Source organism: Ranitomeya imitator, chromosome 10 (genome assembly GCF_032444005.1).
Source record: "Ranitomeya imitator isolate aRanImi1 chromosome 10, aRanImi1.pri, whole genome shotgun sequence".
Classification (NCBI taxonomy): domain Eukaryota; kingdom Metazoa; phylum Chordata; class Amphibia; order Anura; family Dendrobatidae; genus Ranitomeya; species Ranitomeya imitator.
The window spans coordinates 9,771,575-9,791,017 of NC_091291.1; the positions used below are offsets into that span (position 1 = coordinate 9,771,575).

At 43.1% G+C, this 19,443-nt stretch overlaps 1 protein-coding gene across 1 annotated transcript in view; it reads left to right on the forward strand.

Annotated features, from left to right (window-relative positions):
- Positions 1–19,237, forward strand: part of LOC138651606 (uncharacterized) — a 31,895-nt gene extending 12,658 nt beyond the window's left edge. Inside the window, exon 4 of the mRNA XM_069741923.1 lies at positions 17,341–19,237. Within this exon, the coding sequence (XP_069598024.1) occupies positions 17,341–19,237 (1,897 nt within the window). The remainder of the gene's footprint in view (positions 1–17,340) is intronic.
- The last annotated feature ends 206 nt before the right edge of the window (positions 19,238–19,443 follow it).

The window sequence follows — 19,443 nt, forward strand, 5'->3', positions numbered from 1 at the left end:
ATACAGTATAATGAGCCCCATAAATTCCTCCATACAGTATTATGGGGACCACATAGCACTTCCATACAGTATTATGGGCACCACATAGTCCTCTATACAATATAATGAGCCCCATAAATTCCTCCATACAGTATTATGGGTACCACATAGTCTTCCATACAGTATTATGGGCACCACATAGTCCTCCATACAGTATTATGGGCACCACATAGTCCTCCATACAGAATGATGAACCCCATATATTGCTCCATACAGAATAATGAACCCATATATTGCTCCATACAGAATAATAAGCCCCATATATTGCTCCATACAGCATCATCGGCACCACATAGTCCTCCATACAGCATTATGGGCACCACATAGCGCTTTATACAGAATAATGAGCCCCATATAAAGCTCCATACAGAATAATGAGCCCCATATAAAGCTCCATACAGAATAATGAGACCCATATATTGCTCCATACAGAATAATGAGCCCCATATATTGCTCCATACAGTATAATGAGCCCCATATATTGCTCCATACAGTATAATGAGCCCCATATATTGCTCCATGCAGAATAGTGAGCCCCATATATTGCTCCATACAGAATAATGAGCCCCATATATTGCTCCATACAGTATAATGAGCCCCATATATTGCTCCATACAGTATAATGAGCCCCATATATTGCTCCATACAGTATAATGAGCCCCATATATTGATCCATACAGTATAATGAGCCCTATATATTGCTCCATACAGAATAATGAGCCCCATATATTGATCCATACAGTATAATGAGCCCTATATATTGCTCCATACAGAATAATGAGCCCCATATATTGCTCCATACAGAATAATGAGTCCCATATATTGATCCATACAGTATAATGAGCCTCATATATTGCTCCATACAGAATAATGAGCCTCATATATTGCTCTATACAGAATAACATGCCCCATATATTGCTCTATACAGTATAATGAGCCCCATATATTGCACCATACAGAATAGGCAGCCCCATATAATGCTCCATACAGTATTATAGGCACCACATAGTGCTCCATACAGTATAATGGGTACCACATAGTGCTCCATACAGTATTATGAGCCCCATGTATTGCTCCATACAGTATAATGATCCCCATATAATGCTCAAAACAGTATAATGAGCCCCATATAATGGTCCATACAGAATGGGCCCCATATAATGCTCCATACAGAATATGATAGGCCCCATATATTGCTCAAAACATTTTTGTTTTTTTAAATGAAATCCTCACCTCTCCTCACTGGCCGCTGCTCTGCTCCGGTTTCTCAGCGTCGGTGTCTTCCGGCTCTCTGCACTGAGACTGTTCTGGCAGAGGGAGCACAGAAGTGACATCATCGCGCCCTCTGCACTGAAACGTCACAGTCAGAAGACGCCGCAGTGGAGGAGTGGGAAGAGGTAAGTATCACAAGGGCCGGAGCCCTGAGCAAACGGGGAGGGGTGGACTTTATTAGTCCATGTTACATGGGCTAATAAAGAGTCCGCCATGTTTTTCACAACTTATCGGAGTGATAGATATATCATGGAGCTCTGTATATAGTGTAGAGATGGGCCAGTGTATATAGTGTGAATTCCACACTATATACACAAAAACATCTACTATATAATTGTCTAAGGGTCACTTCCGTCTGTCTGTCACGGAAATCCCAAGTCGCTGATTGGTCGCAGCCACGACCAATCAGCGACGGGCACAGTGCGGCAGCGAAATGGCCGCTCCTTACTCCCCTCCAGTCAGCCCTCACACAGGGTTAATCGCTGCGTTACACCGCGGGTAACGCACTCCGTTAACGCTGCTATTAACCCTGTGTGACCAACTTTTTACTATTGATGCTGCCTATGCAGCATCAATAGTAAAAAGATCTAATGTTAAAAATAATAAAAAATTAAAAAATCATTATATACTCACCTTCCGTCGGCCCCCGGATCCAGCCCAGGCCTTTCCCGCTCCTCGCGACGCTTCGGTCTATGCATTGCGGTCTCACGAGATGATGACGTAGCGGTCTCGCGAGACCGCTACGTCATCATCTCACGAGACCGCAATGCACTCTTGGGACCGGAGCGTCGCGAGGAGCGGGAAAGGCCTGTGCTGGATCCGGGGGGCCGACGGAAGGTGAGTATATAACTATTTTTTATTTTAATTATTTTTTTTACAGATCTGGATGTGAGCGCTGTGTGTCCTCTTGGTAATATAGGCTGGATGTGAGCGCTGTGTGTCCTCTTAGTAATATAGGCTGGATGTGAGCGCTGTGTGTCCTCTTAGTAATACAGGCTGGATGTGAGCTCTGTGTGTCCTCTTAGTAATATAGGCTGGATGTGAGCGCTGTGTGTCCTCTTGGTAATGTAGGCTGGATGTGAGCACTGTGTGTCCTCTTAGTAATGTAGGCTGGATGTGAGCTCTGTGTGTCCTCTTAGTAATATAGGCTGGATGTGAGCGCTGTGTGTCCTCTTGGTAATATAGGCTGGATGTGAGCTCTGTGTGTCCTCTTAGTAATATAGGCTGGATGTGAGCGCTGTGTGTCCTCTTGGTAATATAGGCTGGATGTGAGCGCTGTGTGTCCTCTTAGTAATATAGGCTGGATGTGAGCTCTGTGTGTCCTCTTGGTAATATAGGCTGGATGTGAGCGCTGTGTGTCCTCTTGGTAATATAGGCTGGATGTGAGCGCTGTGTGTCCTCTTAGTAATATAGGCTGGATGTGAGCTCTGTGTGTCCTCTTAGTAATATAGGCTGGATGTGAGCTCTGTGTGTCCTCTTAGTAATATAGGCTGGATGTGAGCTCTGTGTGTCCTCTTAGTAATATAGGCTGGATGTGAGCGCTGTGTGTCCTCTTAGTAATATAGGCTGGATGTGAGAGCTGTGTGTCCTCTTAGTAATATAGGCTGGATGTGAGCGCTGTGTCTCCTCTTAGTAATATAGGCTGGATGTGAGCGCTGTGTGTCCTCTTAGTAATATAGGATGGATGTGAGCGCTGTGTGTCCTCTTAGTAATATAGGCTGGATGTGAGCGCTGTGTGTCCTCTTGGTAATATAGGCTGGATGTGAGCACTGTGTGTCCTCTTAGTAATATAGGCTGGATGTGAGCGCTGTGTGTCCTCTTGGTAATATAGGCTGGATGTGAGCGCTGTGTGTCCTCTTGGTAATATAGGCTGGATGTGAGCGCTGTGTGTCCTCTTGGTAATATAGGCTGGATGTGAGCACTGTGTGTCCTCTTGGTAATATAGGCTGGATGTGAGCACTGTGTGTCCTCTTGGTAATATAGGCTGGATGTGAGCACTGTGTGTCCTCTTAGTAATATAGGCTGGATGTGAGCGCTGTGTGTCCTCTTAGTAATATAGGCTGGATGTGAGCTCTGTGTGTCCTCTTAGTAATATAGGCTGGATGTGAGCGCTGTGTGTCCTCTTGGTAATATAGGTTGGATGTGAGCGCTGTGTGTCCTCTTAGTAATATAGGCTGGATGTGAGCGCTGTGTGTCCTCTTGGTAATATAGGTTGGATGTGAGCGCTGTGTGTCCTCTTAGTAATATAGGCTGGATGTGAGCTCTGTGTGTCCTCTTAGTAATATAGGCTGGATGTGTGCTCTGTGTGTCCTCTTGGTAATATAGGCTGGATGTGAGCTCTGTGTGTCCTCTTAGTAATATAGGCTGGATGTGAGCGCTGTGTGTCCTCTTAGTAATATAGGCTGGATGTGAGCTCTGTGTGTCCTCTTGGTAATATAGGCTGGATGTGAGCACTGTGTGTCCTCTTAGTAATATAGGCTGGATGTGTGCTCTGTGTGTCCTCTTGGTAATATAGGCTGGATGTGAGCTCTGTGTGTCCTCTTAGTAATATAGACTGGATGTGAGCTCTATGTGACCTCTTAGTAATATAGGCTGGATGTGAGCTCTGTGTGTCCTCTTGGTAATATAGACTGGATGTGATCGCTGTGTGACCTCTTAGTAATACAGGCTGGATGTGAGCTCTGTGTGTCCTCTTAGTAATATAGGCTGGATGTGTGCTCTGTGTGTCCTCTTAGTAATATAGGCTGGATGTGTGCTCTGTGTGTCCTCTTAGTAATATAGGCTGGATGTGTGCTCTGTGTGTCCTCTTAGTAATATAGGCTGGATGTGTGCTCTGTGTGTCCTCTTAGTAATATAGGCTGGATGTGTGCTCTGTGTGTCCTCTTAGTAATATATATATCACGGTAAATGAGGTGCTCACTGTAACTTGAGGTGCTCAGGAGAAAACTAGTATGTAAAAATTATAAGAAAACTCCGGCACACTATAGAGTCCAAATGAGATTATGATTTATTTCCAAATGAATTTATGATTTATTTTCCAGCAAATTTCAGCAATGTATGCTATAACATAGGATTTCCAAATAAAAAGACGTTTCTGTACACTTAATTGGACATACACTTTCTTTCTCAACGTTTCGGCTTAGAGCAGCCTTTCTCAAGAGATTAAATGTCTTTCTGAAAATACATAAGGATAGCATAAATCATCAATGTAAGAAAAAAAATGAAAAAAGGAACTGGAGGACATTACATCATGTCCCCCATATATAGTATAGAAACCATATGTCATGAGACCCAGAAAAAGTTTGACAAAAGAGGCTCTTCCAAATAGACTGAAAATAAGCCTATTTTTCTAAGACATTGGCGGTTCCTTCTACTTTACCTGATCATGGTAGTTCTGAATTTACTTTACATGCCCTTAATTTACGGTTACGTAGTTCATTTCAACCTCCACATGTCTACCATCCAGTCGAAACATATATAGAGTTTGTAAAAAATGATATAAAAAAGCTTTGGAATCCATTGAGAAGGGTGACTATCATGTTAAACACAATCTCACTATAGAAGAAACTAAGGCCTTGTCCTCTCTTAGAGAAAATAAGCATATCTGTTATGACGGCAATCCAGTGACACAGTGTACCAGCGATCAGAGCACATACAGTGATCTGACAATACCCATAAACAATAGAACGAGCTCTGAGACGTGGAATCTCTGTAGACCGCAATACCTGAACCTATCCTAAACACAACTAAAGGCAGCTGTGGATTGCGCCTGACGCTACCTATGCAACTCGGCACAGCCTGAGAATCTGACTAGCCTGAAGATAGAAAAACAAGCCTGGCTTGCCTCAGAGAAATACCCCAAAGGAAAAGGCAGCCCCCCACATATAATGACTGTGAGTAAGATGAAAAGACAAAACGTAGGGATGAAATAGATTCAGCAAAGTGAGGCCCGATATACTAGATAGAGCGAGGATAGCAAAGAGCACTTTGCAGTCTACAAAAAACCCTAAAGCAAAAAACCACGCAAAGGGGGCAAAAAGACCCACCGTGCCGAACTAACGGCACGGCGGTACACCCTTTGCGTCTCAGAGCTTCCAGCAAAACAAAAGGAAAAGCTGGACAGAAAATATAGCAACAAAAAGCAAAGATGCACTTATCTAAGCAGAGCTGCAGGCCACAGGAAAGATCCAGAAGCTCAGATCCAACACTGGAACATTGACAAGGAGCAAGGAAAACAGAATCAGGTGGAGTTAAATAACGAAACAGCTAACGAGCTCACCAGAACACCTGAGGGAGGAAGCTCAGAAGCTGCAGTACCACTTGTTACCACAGGAGTGAATTCAGCCACAGAATTCACAACAGTACCCCCCCTTGAGGAGGGGTCACCGAACCCTCACCAGAGCCCCCAGGCCGACCAGGATGAGCCATATGAAAGGCACGAACAAGATCGGGAGCATGGACATCAGAGGCAAAAACCCAGGAATTATCTTCCTGACCATAACCCTTCCATTTAACCAGATACTGGAGTTTCCGTCTAGAAACACGAGAATCCAAAATTTTCTCCACAATATACTCCAATTCCCCCTCCACCAAAACCGGGGCAGGAGGCTCAACAGATGGAACCATAGGTGCCACGCATCTCCGCAACAACGACCTATGGAATACATTATGTATGGAAAAGGAGTCTGGGAGGGTCAGACGAAAAGACACAGGATTGAGAACCTCAGAAATCCTATACGGACCAATAAAACGAGGTTTAAATTTAGGAGAGGAAACCTTCATAGGAATATGACGAGAAGATAACCAAACCAGATCTCCAACACGAAGTCGGGGACCCACACGGCGTCTGCGATTAGCGAAAAGTTGAGCCTTCTCCTGGGACAAGGTCAAATTGTCCACTACCTGAGTCCAAATCTGCTGCAACCTGTCCACCACAGTATCCACACCAGGACAGTCCGAAGACTCAACCTGTCCTGAAGAGAAACGAGGATGGAACCCAGAATTGCAGAAAAATGGAGAAACCAAGGTAGCCGAGCTGGCCCGATTATTAAGGGCGAACTCAGCCAACGGTAAAAAGGACACCCAATCATCCTGGTCAGCAGAAACAAAACATCTCAGATATGTTTCCAAGGTCTGATTGGTTCGTTCGGTCTGGCCATTAGTCTGAGAATGGAAAGCCGAGGAAAAAGACAGGTCAATGCCCATCCTACCACAAAAGGCTCGCCAAAACCTTGAAACAAACTGGGAACCTCTGTCAGAAACAATATTCTCAGGAATGCCATGCAAACGAACCACATGCTGGAAGAACAAAGGCACCAAATCAGAGGAGGAAGGCAATTTAACTAAGGGCACCAGATGGACCATTTTAGAAAAGCGATCACAGACCACCCAAATGACTGACATCTTTTGAGAAATGGGAAGGTCAGAAATGAAATCCATCGAAATATGTGTCCAAGGCCTCTTTGGGACCGGCAAGGGCAAAAGCAACCCACTGGCACGAGAACAGCAGGGCTTAGCCCTAGCACAAATCCCACAGGACTGCACAAAAGTACGTACATCCCGTGACAGAGATGGCCACCAGAAGGATCTAGCCACTAACTCTCTAGTACCAAAGTTTCCAGGATGACCAGCCAACACCGAACAATGAAGTTCAGAGATAAGTTTATCAGTCCACCTATCAGGGACGAACAGTTTCTCCGCTGGACAACGATCAGGTTTATTCGCCTGAAATTTTTGCAGCACCCTCCGCAAATCAGGGGAGATGGCAGACACAATGACTCCTTCCTTGAGAATACCCGCCGGCTCAGATAACCCCGGGGAGTCGGGCACAAAACTCCTAGACAGAGCATCCGCCTTCACATTTTTAGAGCCCGGAAGGTACGAAATCACAAAGTCGAAGCGGGCAAAAAATAACGACCAACGGGCCTGTCTAGGATTCAAGCGCTTGGCAGACTCGAGATAAGTCAAGTTCTTATGGTCAGTCAATACCACCACGCGATGCTTAGCTCCTTCAAGCCAATGACGCCACTCCTCGAATGCCCACTTCATGGCCAGCAATTCTCGGTTGCCCACATCATAATTACGCTCAGCGGGCGAAAACTTCCTGGAAAAGAAAGCACATGGTCTCATCACTGAGCAACCAGAACCTCTCTGTGACAAAACCGCCCCTGCACCAATCTCAGAAGCATCAACCTCGACCTGGAACGGAAGAGAAACATCTGGCTGACACAACACAGGGGCAGAACAAAAACGACGCTTCAATTCCTGAAAAGCTTCCACAGCAGCAGAAGACCAATTAACCAAATCAGCACCCTTCTTGGTCAAATCGGTCAATGGTTTGGCAATGCTAGAAAAATTACAGATGAAGCGACGATAAAAATTAGCAAAGCCCAGGAACTTTTGCAGACTTTTCAGAGATGTCGGCTGAGTCCAATCATGGATGGCTTGGACCTTAACCGGATCCATCTCGATAGTAGAAGGGGAAAAGATGAACCCCAAAAATGAAACTTTCTGCACACCAAAGAGACACTTTGATCCCTTCACAAACAAAGAATTAGCACGCAGGACCTGAAAAACCATTCTGACCTGCTTCACATGAGACTCCCAATCATCTGAGAAGATCAAAATGTCATCCAAGTAAACAATCAGGAATTTATCCAGATACTCACGGAAGATGTCATGCATAAAAGACTGAAACACAGATGGGGCATTGGCAAGTCCGAACGGCATCACTAGATACTCAAAATGACCCTCGGGCGTATTAAATGCAGTTTTCCATTCATCTCCTTGCCTGATTCTCACCAGATTATACGCACCACGAAGATCTATCTTAGTGAACCAACTAGCCCCCTTAATCCGAGCAAACAAGTCAGATAACAATGGCAAGGGATACTGAAATGTAACCGTGATCTTATTAACCCTCCGTCACATACAACTGATCTGACAGGCGCTTCTCTTTTACTTTCATTTCTCCTTCCTCACCAGATTGTGAGGAAACCCCCTCCCTCCAGGTAGTCTCCTGTCTCTTGAAGGTCTGTGAAACCTGATATCACAGTTGGATTTCAGAGCTTCAGGGGAGAGGATATAGCTGCACAGATCTCTCAGGCTCATTGTATGTGAATACGTCACATTCAGTAAGGTTGGTATTTTATGTTTTTATTCATCACAATAGTTTATTTAGCTTGTGTTATGAATGTATAGCACAAAATGTGAGGATATTTCATAGAAATAAGGGAGATTTTATAAAAGAAAGTGTGTTGCTCAGGCATATACAGTAGTTCCCTAACATATTCCTTCTCTTGCTTCAGATTATCTGCTGAAATGGAGAGGAAAATGTACAATTTATCCAAACAACTTGATGTTCAGGAAGTAACAAACATGCTGTTAGATGATAGAGACCTCACACTGAATGAGGATTTAGGAGAGGAAAGTGAGATTGATTCTCATGATGAGGTGGAAGAATGTGTCCTGGATTCTGAAACAGAGCAAGATGGTAACAGTGGTGAGGATGAAGAAGTTGGATCATATTATATTGGAAAAGATAAAAATACTAAATGGAACAAGAAGCCATTCCAGAAAAAAACGTAGGGAACCTTTAAACATTATTACTCACCTTCCTGCAGTAATAGGAACTGCACGTAATGCAAAAACTGCAGTTGAATGTATATTTACAGATGACATTCTGGACTCTATTGTCACATATACCAACCAATATATAGACATTATAAAGGACAAGTACATCTGCAACAGAACCATCAAGCCCACAGATGAAATAGAACTGCGTGCTTTTTTTGGATTACTGTACCTTGCAGGAGCTTATAGGGCAAATAGACAAAGTTTGGAGGAACTTTGGGGTAAAGATGGGGATGGAGTTGAAAAATTTAGCCTTGTTATGTCCATAAACAGATTCAAGATTCTAATTCGTTGCCTTCGGTTTGACGACAGAACTACCCGAACCGAACGCAAAACACATGACCGACTTGCTCCAATTCGTGATATATTTCAAAGATTTGTTGTAAACTGTAAACAAAGTTATTACCCTGGAGAGAATCTCACTATTGACGAAATGCTCCCTGGTTTTCGTGGTAGATGTGCCTTTCGTCAATATATTCCATCAAAGCCAAACAAATATGGAATAAAAATGTATGCCCTTGTTGATGCCAGTAAGACCTACACTTACAACAGGTCCTTACTGTGTGAGCAACAAACCAATTGATGTTGTAAAAAGACTGGCTGAACCCTTATTTGGATCGGGTCGCAATATTACAGCTGACAATTGGTTTACAAGTTGTGATCTGATTGATTATCTGAAAATTCAGAAGCTGTCATATGTGGGAACTGTAAGAAAAAACAAAAGGGAATTGCCGCCATAGTTTGTAAGTGTGAAAGAGAGACAACAGTACAGCAGTATGTTTGCATTCCATAATGGAAAGGCTTTAGTTTCCTATGTACCACATGCCAAAAAAATCGTTCTTCTTCTATCAACACTTCATGATGATGCTGCCATCGATCCTGGGACTGGGGCAGAAAAAACCCGGAGATAATTACATTTTACAATGCCACCAAAGGGGGTGTGGATACAGCAGATCAGATGTGCTCCACTTTCAGCATCAGCAGAAACATCAAACGCTGGCCAATGGTCATATTTTTTGCTATGTTGAATTTGGGTGGTATAAATTCACAAGTAATTTATCTTGAAAACAAGCTTGAACCACTCTGTAGACGATTGTATCTGAAAAAATTGGCCCATGAACTAGTACTTGGAGAGCTACGCAGGAGAAGCGTGAAAACAATCGGTATTCCCTCTCGCCTTCAAGTTCAGCTCAAAAGGTTCCGCCCAGAAGATGATGGTGAAAAGTCACCATCTGCACCACCTCACAAAAGAAGGAGATGCACCACCTGCCAAACGGAAAGCGGAACCAGAAGGCTTTCAAATTAGGAATGTCTCAAATGTCAGAAAGCAATTTGCCTGACACATGCAAAAATGGTGTGTAATTCTTGCTATTTGCTCTGCAAGTGTGACTTTTCTGGGGAAACCTCAGCATCTACTTCTGATTGAATATGTTTTTAATAGTACTTAAGGTACCTTAAAATTAAGTTTGTGTTCAAAAATTTTCTTTGTACATTTTTTTGAGAGAGTTGAACTGGGGACTATTTGGCGGGAGTTTTGAAAAGTTTGTATTTCATAGTTATTAGTTTTATGTTAAGTAAATGGTTTTTTTTGCAACTGATTATGTGTAGTCTCTTTTATTACATCCCTATGAAGGTCACTGATCACTTTTAGAGCACTGAAATTGCAAACATTAGATATTATAGGTATTTTTCCAGCAGGCGCCTGACAGGCACATTGTATGTGAACTCGTTAGTCCGAATATTGTATGTGACGGAGGGTTAAGAAGGCGGTAATCAATACACGGTCTCAACGAACCATCCTTCTTGGCTACAAAAAAGAACCCTGCTCCCAGTGGTGATGACGATGGGCGAATATGTCCCTTCTCCAGGGATTCCTTCACATAACTGCGCATAGCGGCGTGCTCGGGCACGGATAAATTAAATAATCGACCTTTAGGGAATTTACTACCAGGAATCAAATTGATAGCACAATCACAATCCCTATGCGGAAGTAGGGCATCGGACTTGGGCTCTTCAAATACATCCTGATAATCAGACAAGAACTCTGGGACCTCAGAAGGAGTGGATGACGAAATTGACAAAAATGGAACATCACCATGTACCCCCTGACAACCCCAGCTGGATACCGACATAGAGTTCCAATCCAATACCGGATTATGGGTTTGCAGCCATGGCAACCCCAACACGACCACATCATGCAGATTATGCAACACCAGAAAGCGAATAACTTCCTGATGTGCAGGAGCCATGCACATGGTCAGCTGGGCCCAGTACTGAGGTTTATTCTTGGCCAAAGGTGTAGCATCAATTCCTCTCAACGGAATAGGACACTGCAAGGGCTCCAAGAAAAACCCACAACGTTTAGCATAATCCAAATCCATCAGATTCAGGGCCGCGCCTGAATCCACAAACGCCTTGACAGAATACGATGACAAAGAGCATATCAGGGTAATGGACAGAAGGAATTTTGACTGTACAGTACCAATGACGGCAGACCTAGCGGACCGCTTAGTGCGCTTAGGACAATCAGAAATAGCATGAGTGGAATCACCACAGTAGAAACACAGCCCATTCAGACGTCTGTGTTCTTGCCGTTCAACTCTGGTCATAGTCCTATCGCACTGCATAGGCTCAGGTTTAATCTCAGGCAATACCGCCAAATGGTGCACAGATTTACGCTCGCGCAAGCGTCGACCGATCTGAATGGCCAAAGACATAGACTCATTCAAACCAGCAGGCATAGGAAAACCCACCATGACATCCTTAAGAGCCTCAGAGAGACCCTTTCTGAACAAAGCTGCCAGCGCAGATTCATTCCACTGAGTGAGTACTGACCATTTCCTAAATTTCTGACAATATACTTCTATATCATCCTGACCCTGGCACAAAGCCAGCAGATTTTTCTCAGCCTGATCCACTGAATTAGGCTCATCGTAAAGCAATCCGAGCGCCAGGAAAAACGCATTGACATTACTCAATGCAGGGTCCCCTGGCGCAAGAGAAAATGCCCAGTCCTGAGAGTCGCCGCGCAAAAAAGAAATAATAATCAAAACCTGTTGAATAGGATTACCAGAAGAATGAGGTTTCAAGGCCAGAAATAGCTTACAATTATTTTTGAAGCTCAGAAACTTAGTTCTATCACCAAAAAACAAATCAGGAATAGGTATTCTTGGTTCTAGCATAGATTTCTGATCAATAGTATCTTGAATCTTTTGTACATTTATAACGAGATTATCCATTGAAGAGCACAGACCCTGAATATCCATGTCCACACCTGTGTCCTGAAACACCCAAATGTCTAGGGGAAAAAAAAAGACTGAACACAGAGCTGAGAAAAAAAAAAATGATGTCAGAACTTCTTTTTTCCCCTCTATTGAGAATCATTAGTTTGGCTCCTTGTACTGTTATGACGGCAATCCAGTGACACAGTGTGCCAGCAATCAGAGCACATACAGTGATCTGACAATACCCATAAACAATAGAACGAGCTCTGAGACGTGGAATCTCTGTAGACCGCAATACCTGAACCTATCCTAAACACAACTAAAGGTGGCTGTGGATTGCGCCTGACAATACCTATGCAACTCGGCACAGCCTGAGAAACTGACTAGCCTGAAGATAGAAAAACAAGCCTGGCTTGCCTCAGAGAAATACCCCAAAGGAAAAGGCAGCCCCCCACATATAATGACTGTTAGCAAGATGAAAAGACAAAACGTAGGGATGAAATAGATTCAGCAAAGTGGGGCCCGATATTCTAGACAGAGCGAGGATAGCAAAGAGAACTTTGCAGTCTACAAAAAACCCTAAAGCAAAAGCCACGCAAAGGGGGCAAAAAGACCCACCTTGCCGAACTAACGGCACGGTGGTACACCCTTTGCGTCTCAGAGCTACCAGCAAAACAAATAGAAAAGCTGGACAGAAAAATATAGCAACAAAAAGCAAAGATGCACTTATCTAAGCAGAGCTGCAGGCCACAGGAAAGATCCAGAAGCTCAGATCCAACACGAACATTGACAAGGAGCAAGGAAAACAGAATCAGGTGGAGTTAAATAACGAAACAGCTAACGAGCTCACCAGAACACCTGAGGGAGGAAGCTCAGAAGCTGCAGTACCACTTGTGACCACAGGAGTGAATTCAGCCACAGAATTCACAACACATATAGTAAAGCCGGCGGATAAGGGGGGTTCAATAGTGGTATTGGATCGGGATTATTATATGAATGAAATTAAGACACAACTTAGTGACTTGGACACATATCAGCCCATAAGTCATAATCCTACTTTTGAGATAGGTAAGGAGATTAAGGACCTAGTTGCTTATTATACCACTAAGGGTACCATTGATACTAAATTGGGGGAGTTTCTCATTAAACAACATCCGATTATTCCCGTTTTTTACACCCTCCCCAAAATTCATAAACATCCGTCCAAGCCCCCAGGACGTCCGATCGTTGCCTCTACTGAATCTCTATTATCCCCTCTAGCCATTACACTCGACAAAATTCTATCACCTTTAGTACCGAAAATCAAATCCTATCTCAGAGACACTACAGACTTTTTGACATCCCTTAAAAACATAGAAAAATTGCCTCTCCAATGTTTATTGGTTACTATGGATGTCAATAGTCTGTACACGAGTATTCGCCATTCTGATGGAATTGCATCCGTTATGTCTTTTTTATCTTGCCACACTGATTTTTCAGAACAACAGTTAAAATTCTGTAAAGATTCTCTGACTATGGTACTAACCCGTAACTACTTCATTTTTGAAGACCAATTCTTTATTCAAAAGAGGGGGACGGCCATGGGGTCTAACATGGCACCCCCCTATGCAAATATCTTTATGGATTATTTCGAGACATCCTTTGTCTATACACACTCCAATTTTGGGTCTTATGTGGCCTATTGGCGTCGATACATAGACGACATTTTTTTTATTTGGACCGGCGACGTGGACACACTTCTGAGTTTTCATACGGATCTAAATTCGAGTTTACCAGGCCTTACTTTTTCATTAGCATATGATTCTACCACTATGAATTTTTTGGACACCAAAGTCACCATCAATAGGAGTAGACACATTGAGACGGATCTGTTTGTAAAATCTACAGACAAAAATAGGCTTTTAAAATATGATAGCTGCCATCCCCATCACATCAAAAGAGCTCTCCCTAAGTCCCAACATGATAGGGTCAATAGGATTGTGTCTAATCCTGAAATCAGTCACCTACGACACCTGGAAATGAATGCTAAGTTTCGAAGTAGAGGCTATCCCGACCATGTCCTCTTCCCCAAAAAGGACACGTTAAGATCAGGTTCGTCATTACCAGTACCCAGACTAGCATTTGTTAGCACGTTTCATCCCTTTAATGCTCTTATTAACAAATGCGTTCTCCAACATTGGGATATCCTCAAAAATGCATATCCACAAGTGAAAGAATTTAATGTCCAACTTATCATATGCAGTAAATGCTGCTCTAATATTAAAGACCACCTCATTAGGGCGGATGTGGGGCCCAGTACCAAGGGACCGATACAGAGGGTCATATCCCCACCACGTAATGGCACTTTTCCGTGCTTAGGGTGTCACCAATGCTCAAATATAACGAAAGGCGATTCCTTCACACATCCTCGCTCTGGTAGACGGTTTTCCATTAGAGGACATTTCACTTGTAACTCATCATTTGTAGTTTATTTAATTAAGTGTCCTTGCGGTCTCGGATATGTTGGGGAGACAACCCAACATGTCTGAGACCGCATTTCGAAACACAAATCCACCATCCGGTGCGGGAGGACCCTCTTGCCTATTCCGGCCCATTTCGCACAGCATAATCATACTGTAGCGCAATTAAGATATCAAGTAATTGATCATGTACCATTGGCCAGGAGGGGGGGGTGACAGAATTAAAAAGGTAAAAGAGCGTGAATCCTTTTGGATTTACACGCTACAGACTTTATTTCCGTTTGGTTTGAATAGGGAATATGAAGTTTCGTATTAATAATGTGCAGAGTCCCATGTCTCCTGTTAGGTCTTTTTTATTTCACCTTTTGATCTGGATTCCGTCCCTATATAATAGATATAACACCCCCTTTTTCATGCATATCCTCTGTTGGGTATTTATAATGCTGTTCTGTATATAACATTATGTTGCAGATGGATACCTTCGATATTTAACATTATATAAACATATGTATTTTTCACCAATATCAGTACTTAAACTCAGCGCTTAATTTGTAATTATTTCTTCTTTTTTTCTCTGCAGCACCCGAGCGGCGTTTAGTTATCTGGCTGCGACCAAACTGCGCATGCGCACTCCTTCGGCTTTCTCCGGTTCACTTCGTTTCACTTTTGGTTCTCTTCGGCTTCTCACTAACACTTCAACCCGGAAGTGTTCGCACCGGATAAGGTAAATACAGGTCGCACGCCGGCTCACTCACACACATGCTTCCTGGACGGCGGTCACAGCTCCCTGGCCCCCCACACTTCATGCGACGCTCTTCTGTGACTTCATAATCAGGTATTTATCTAGATGCACTTCCAGCCTTCAGATCTTACACCGCTCACCTGTTGTTTTTCTTTATTACATTTTCCTCCTTATTTCCTCGTACAGTAGGTTTCCTTGCCCGGTTCCCTGTACTCGCAAGTATGTTTCCTCTTACACATACACACGTGGTTGTGGTATATCTCTTGCGCTGATTTATACACACTTTAGGGTGTTACTATATATATGGTGGTCTGTGAGAACTTTCTCTAATATGGTATTCGGTCTGATCTTCTGTTATCTCATGATATACATCTTTCACATATAAGGTGGCTTTCCTGGATACGCCGTCCCCTTCATAGATGGATTATTTTCAGTCTATTTGGAAGAGCCTCTTTCGTCAAATTTTTTTGGGTCTCATGACATATGGTTTCTATACTATATATGGGGGACATGATGTAATGTCCTCCAGTTCCTTTTTTCATTTTTTTTCTTACATTGATGATTTATGCTATCTTTATGTATTTTCAGAAAGACATTTAATCTCTTGAGAAAGGCTGCTCTAAGCCGAAACATTGAGAAAGAAAGTGTATGTCCAATTAAGTGTACAGAAACGTCTTTTTATTTGGAAATCCTATGTTATAGCATACATTGCTGAAATTTGCTGGAAAATAAATCATAAATTCATTTGGAAATAAATCATAATCTCATTTGGACTCTATAGTGTGCCGGAGTTTTCTTATAATTTTTACTCTTAGTAATATAGGCTGGATGTGAGCGCTGTGTGTCCTCTTAGTAATATAGGATGGATGTGAGAGCTGTGTGTCCTCTTAGTAATATAGGCTGGATGTGAGCTCTGTGTGTCCTCTTAGTAATATAGGCTGGATGTGAGCGCTGTGTGTCCTCTTAGTAATATAGACTGGATGTGAGCGCTGTGTGTCCTCTTAGTAATATAGGCTGGATGTGAGCTCTGTGTGTCCTCTTAGTAATATAGGCTGGATGTGAGCTCTGTGTGTCCTCTTAGTAATATAGGCTGGATGTGAGCTCTGTGTGTCCTCTTAGTAATATAGGCTGGATGTGAGCTCTGTGTGTCCTCTTAGTAATATAGGCTGGATGTGAGCTCTGTGTGACCTCTTAGTAATATAGGCTGGATGTGAGCTCTGTGTGTCCTCTTAGTAATATAGGCTGGATGTGAGCTCTGTGTGTCCTCTTAGTAATATAGGCTGGATGTGAGCGCTGTGTGTCCTCTTAGTAATATAGGCTGGATGTGAGCGCTGTGTGTCCTCTTAGTAATATAGGCTGGATGTGAGCGCTGTGTGTCCTCTTAGTAATATAGGCTGGATGTGAGCGCTGTGTGACCTCTTAGTAATATAGGCTGGATGTGAGCTCTGTGTGACCTCTTAGTAATATAGGCTGGATGTGAGCTCTGTGTGTCCTCTTAGTAATATAGGCTGGATGTGAGCTCTGTGTGTTCTCTTAGTAATATAGGTTGGATGTGAGCGCTGTGTGTCTCTTTCAGTAATATAGGCTGGATGTGAGGTCTGTGTGTCTCTCCCAGTAATATAGGCTGGATGTGAGCTCTGTGTGTCCTCTTAGTAATATAGGCTGGATGTGAGCTCTGTGTGTCTCTCCCAGTAATATAGGCTGGATGTGAGATCTGTGTGTCTCTCCCAGTAATATAGGCTGGATGTGAGCTGTGTGTCCCCCAGTAATATAGGCTGGATGTGAGGTCTGTGTGTCTCCCAGTAATATAGGCTGGATGTGAGGTCTGTGTCTCTCTCAGTAATATAGGCTGGATGTGAGAACTTTGTGTCTTCACAATGATTATGGCTGTATGTGTATTTTTTTGCATAGAAATTTGTAAATTTGTTCTAAAATAAAATCAATGTCCTCTTTTTCTTCTTCCTATTCTCAGCTTTTATAATGAAACACCCCTGAGCATTGAGGAGACCCCCCAAAACCTTAATTCCGAAGGCTCCCAAGAGAATAACTCTGGATCTACAGGTGCCTTGATGTTTGGCAATCCTACAATACACACAAGACAGGAGACAAATGAGGACGTTACATTATGTGGTGACTGTGATACTCAAGATCATGAGCCGGATCACAAGGCCTCTATGAACAATAGACAATACAATATGGACTTATACACTAGTCCTCAGAGCAATTCATCTGAAATATTTGAGGATAATAGTGAAAAAAGCAAAATCGTTGATGCCACTTGTACAAATGACCACTCTTCCATGAGTATTCAGCAAGAAAGCAATGTCTCAAATATCATTAGGTCAGATGACCATTCCTCCAAGTCGGAGGATGGTACCACGGCACAGCCTGTAGATGACAACCTTGCACTAAGAGTTGATGGCGCCACTGAGGTCTTTGAATCAGAACAAAATGGCAAAGAGCCTTGTAAGCCCAATGATGATATTCTCGCCCATCACAAGGTTAACAACATCTTTTCTACAGCCGATGACTGTGATAGAAATGCCTCCACCCTCAAACCTGATGGTTACATTTATACAGAACTTTGCACTAACACTGCACCCAACAAGAAGCAAGGTGGAGGAAATATGTGCGAAGATGAAACCATAGACTCTGCGGACAAGAGATCTCCAGACCATGGAGAGGACATCAATGAGCTTTTATACCGTAAAACAAGCATTAAAGAAGCTGATGCCCAAAAAAAAATAAGCAAAGTCTTCGATGACTTTAGTCCCAGTGACAGTTCTTCCACCGATCTTCATCTTCAAGATAGCAATGTCACAAAGATAATTAGTCCTGATAATTCCACCATGGACTCGAAGCCAGAGGAGAGTTCTGCTGTGGGCAATGAAATGATCAACTTTGTATCTGAAGGCCAAAGATCCAACTTAGAATCGGTGGACAATGATGACGTTGGTTACGAGTCTATTCATGATATTTGCCATGAAGTTACCAAAAGCCTTTCTGCAGACAATCATACCGATAAAAATGTATCCAGCATTACCAGTGACGAGAGTACAGATATAAAAGCTTCTAACATCTCGACATGTCGCCAACTGCAAGGTGGAGGTGACGTGGACACCAAAGAACCAGAGGACATTGTGTCCATGTCTTCTTCTTCCACGCAAGAAGTCATTGGGCCAGTAGACGAGCTCAACAAGTCTTGTATTCCCATCATCTCCAGTCCAGAAGGCAGTAGTACATTGCGTCTGGCAGCTGACGTTCCAAAATCCAAAAAACATCGCAAAAAGGCCTTTGCATCAAAACAGAACAACAACGTAAATTGCAAACCCAATGATGACAAGCAAGCCAATAACCGGGTTACTGGAGCCGGTAAGACTGAAGCAAATGCCTCCATAGATGTTGGCTGCAACAAGACCACAAATATCTCCAAAAGGAATAATGGTACCAGTCTAGGGGCTAACCCTGGAAGAAGAAGGGGCAATAAAAAGGTACAAAGGAACAATAGCCCCAAAAATGACCACCCAGAAGATAAACCTTTCTTAGGCAATGTCCTCTCGTTCCTCAAACCCAAAAGCCAACATAGATCTCAACCCATTGAAAATAGGCCGAATGTCTTCGATACCACAGGTTCCACCTGCTCTCAACACCATGGCGATGTACTGACCAAAGAAAGAAGTCCCGATGAGAAGTCCCGGACCATGAACAGAGGCTTATGGAAATGGGACTGTTTTTCTGTCCTTTTGATTTCTTTCATTTTACTTTGTTCCGTGGTGAATCCAGTGGAAGGTAAATGCAAATATACTGGTTTTATTACACTGATCCTGAATGTTAAATATGTCTTACTGCAAATGGCAGAACTGCTGTAAGTGATAGAGGGGAACAGACAAGTAGGGGAACGCACGTTGCTCCTATGGGTCTTTGAAACTGATTAATAAACTGGTAACTTGGGCAGGAAAGCAGCCGTAATGAAGGGATGTCCTGAAGACACGGGTAGAAAGTTATGGATGTCTCTGCAGAGTCTGCACTAAATGTATTTGTGCTATTAGTTTGCTTTCTTAAAGTAAAATTAGGC